The 2,939-nt window shown below is 39.7% G+C and overlaps 1 protein-coding gene across 1 annotated transcript in view; it reads left to right on the top strand.

Moving 5' to 3' along the window:
- Positions 1 to 2,939, top strand: part of LOC101853044 (myophilin) — a 50,124-nt gene that overhangs the window by 37,310 nt on the left and 9,875 nt on the right. Inside the window, exon 3 of the mRNA XM_005111331.3 lies at positions 996 to 1,054. Coding sequence (XP_005111388.1) covers positions 1,004 to 1,054 — 51 coding nt within the window. The 5' untranslated portion in view covers positions 996 to 1,003. The remainder of the gene's footprint in view (positions 1 to 995; positions 1,055 to 2,939) is intronic.

Here is a 2,939-nt window from a genome sequence, read left to right as displayed (position 1 = left end):
CTCTCTCATACACGCTCGTACTCAAAAGTACACACACACACACACACACACACACACACACACACACACACGCACACATTAACACAAACTCACCAACGCACAAGCACTCACTCACGGCGCAGGCTTATGCACACACTCACTCCCACACACACACAAACACACACCCAAAAACGCATAGCACTCTCTCACCTATGCCCTCTCTCACCCCTCACTAGCCCAGACAGACCTATAATTGTGAACACAAAACATGTTCCGATAATGTTACTTTTTATGATTATATGGTGTTGTCTCTTACCCCATTAACGCTATCCGTACGTCGTGTTTTACTATCGTATCCATACGACGTCGGGAACTCTACCGCACCCCTTTCCAAAGAGGAAATTTACTCGTTAATCCGATCCGTACACTTTGCATAGCAGTCTGTCAAAATGATTTTTTGAGAAATACTGAAATTTTCAAAGAGATCTTTGCACTAGACGTATTCTAAAATGTGAAGAATACAACCCCGGGGATGCAAAATGACCCCAGGGCGTACGGATAGGGTTAAAGGGTTTGTTTTTGGTGTTGTCGCAGCTGTCTTTTTGTTTTGAGTTTTCTAACAGAGAGGAGTGGGTGGTTGGCGGGTGCTATGGTGTGGTTTGCTTTTTCTTTCCTATTAAAAACAAAACTATCGACCTTCTCTCTCCTCCTCCTTTTTGTGTTTGTTACTCTCTTAATTTATTGTAACAACTCTAATCTTCCGCACTTCTTTGACCTTATTGTTTTTGCAAGGGCTGTAAAACTCGTACAAAAACTAAATCTCCTCCTTTTTTGGCCTGTAAGCTACTCTCTAGCAACACCTCTTGTCTTCAGTACCTATATTACCTAATTATGTTGCAGGTGCATTAAAACTCTTTTTTTTAAAAACCAGCCCCCCCCCCCCTCCCCACACACACACATCATTGAATGCCTTGTTTGCCCCACTATAATGTCCGTTTTTTCTGTCTCCCCACCAGGAAAGGAGATGGCTATGAGACCGCGAGGGTACGGCTTTTCTTCCGAGATAAGCCGAAAGGTGAGCTCATACCTGGCTGCCTCAGAATTGGTCGCTTTTAAGCACAAGGAGGCTATCCCGAAAAATGCTGTTTTGAGAAAATCGAAGTTAAAGTTTTTGTCCCTTGTTCAGTTTTTTGAAAAGACGAGGAGAGTTTTATATATATAACAAGGAGAGTTTTCTCTATATAACAAGGAGAGTTTTTTCTATATAACAAGGAGAGTTTTCTCTATAAAACAAGGAGAGTTTTCTCTATATAACAAGGAGAGTTTTCTCTATAAAACAAGGAGAGTTTTCTCTATAAAACAAGGAGAGTTTTCTCTATAAAACAAGGAGAGTTTTCTCTATAAAACAAGGAGAGTTTTCTCTATAAAACAAGGAGAGTTTTCTCTATAAAACAAGGAGAGTTTTCTCTATAAAACAAGGAGAGTTTTCTCTATAAAACAAGGAGAGTTTTCTCTATAAAACAAGGAGAGTTTTCTCTATAAAACAAGGAGAGTTTTCTCTATATAACAAGGAGAGTTTTCTCTATAAAACAAGGAGAGTTTTCTCTATAAAACAAGGAGAGTTTTCTCTATATAACAAGGAGAGTTTTCTCTATAAAACAAGGAGAGTTTTCTCTATAAAACAAGGAGAGTTTTCTCTATAAAACAAGGAGAGTTTTCTCTATAAAACAAGGAGAGTTTTCTCTATATAACAAGGAGAGTTTTCTCTATAAAACAAGGAGAGTTTTCTCTATAAAACAAGGAGAGTTTTCTCTATAAAACAAGGAGAGTTTTCTCGATAAAGCAAGGAGAGTTTTCTCGATAAAACAAGGAGAGTTTTCTAAATAGCAAGAGAAATATACACACCAATGAAACCAGTGGGTGGTTGGCGGGTGCTTTGGTGTGGTTTGCTCCTTCTTTCCTATCAAACATATATCGTCCTTATCTCCCCTTCTTCTTTTTTATGTTTGTTACTCTCTTGTAACACCTCTAATCTTCTGGCGCTCATATGACCTTTTACAGTTGCGAGCACCGTAAAACCTTTACTTAAACTAAAAACTAAAAGACCGAAGAGACAGAATGCACAAAATGCGTTCGTGTGTTTCTGCGTGTATTTCTGTGTGTGTTCGTGCGTATGTTCTTGCGTGTGTTCGTGCGTGCATGCATGTGCGTGCATGCGTGTGTTGAACTTGTCAGGCCCGCTGAATAGTCCGTGCCGATCAGACTTGATACGACTTTACAACGGTTTACGAGTTCCGCTCGTTTCTGTTCATTTTTCTTCCCGAAAAAGATGATCGAGCTGATTACGTAGGCTATAAAGTGGCGAACAATATAAATGTATTATTCCGTGGTCGACCAAGGTTGGTTTGGTTTGCCCGCTTTGATTTATGGCTGCTCGTTAATCCAAAAACGCTGCAAGGCGTGCAGTGGGGCAATTAAGATTGTCAGGTCGACGGGGCAGAGTAATATCGCTGTTGTCGTAAGTAAGGCTGGCTTGAAACAAACCTACCTCACCTGAGTGATTGTGCCCGCTGCTCTTTCTCAAACTCAGGGACGTTTGTGGCTCAACTTCGTTCTTCCTCCTCGCGAGCTTTTTTTGTGTTTTTTTTGTTTTTGTAATCACCGTTACTTTGTCGTATCCTTTGTCGTTCACATTCCATGCCTTTCCCCCACAGCATGTTACATTTTTAAAGCGTGTCTTCTTTTGTTTTCTTCTTCTTCTTCTTCTTCTTCTTCTTCTTCTTCTTCTTCTTCTTCTTCTTCTTCTTCTTCTTCTTCTTCTTCTTCTTCTTCTTCTTCTTCTTCTTCTTCTTCTTCTTCTTCTTCTTCTTCTTCTTCTTCTTCTTCTTTTTCTTCTTCTTCTTCTTTTTCTTCTTCTTCTTCTTCTTCTTCTTCTTCTTCTTCTTCTTCTTCTTCTTCTT

This window comes from Aplysia californica, unplaced genomic scaffold (genome assembly GCF_000002075.1).
Source record: "Aplysia californica isolate F4 #8 unplaced genomic scaffold, AplCal3.0 scaffold01042, whole genome shotgun sequence".
Taxonomy (NCBI): domain Eukaryota; kingdom Metazoa; phylum Mollusca; class Gastropoda; order Aplysiida; family Aplysiidae; genus Aplysia; species Aplysia californica.
Note: the sequence above shows the minus strand (reverse complement) of the source record. Positions and strands in the feature narration are given on the sequence as shown.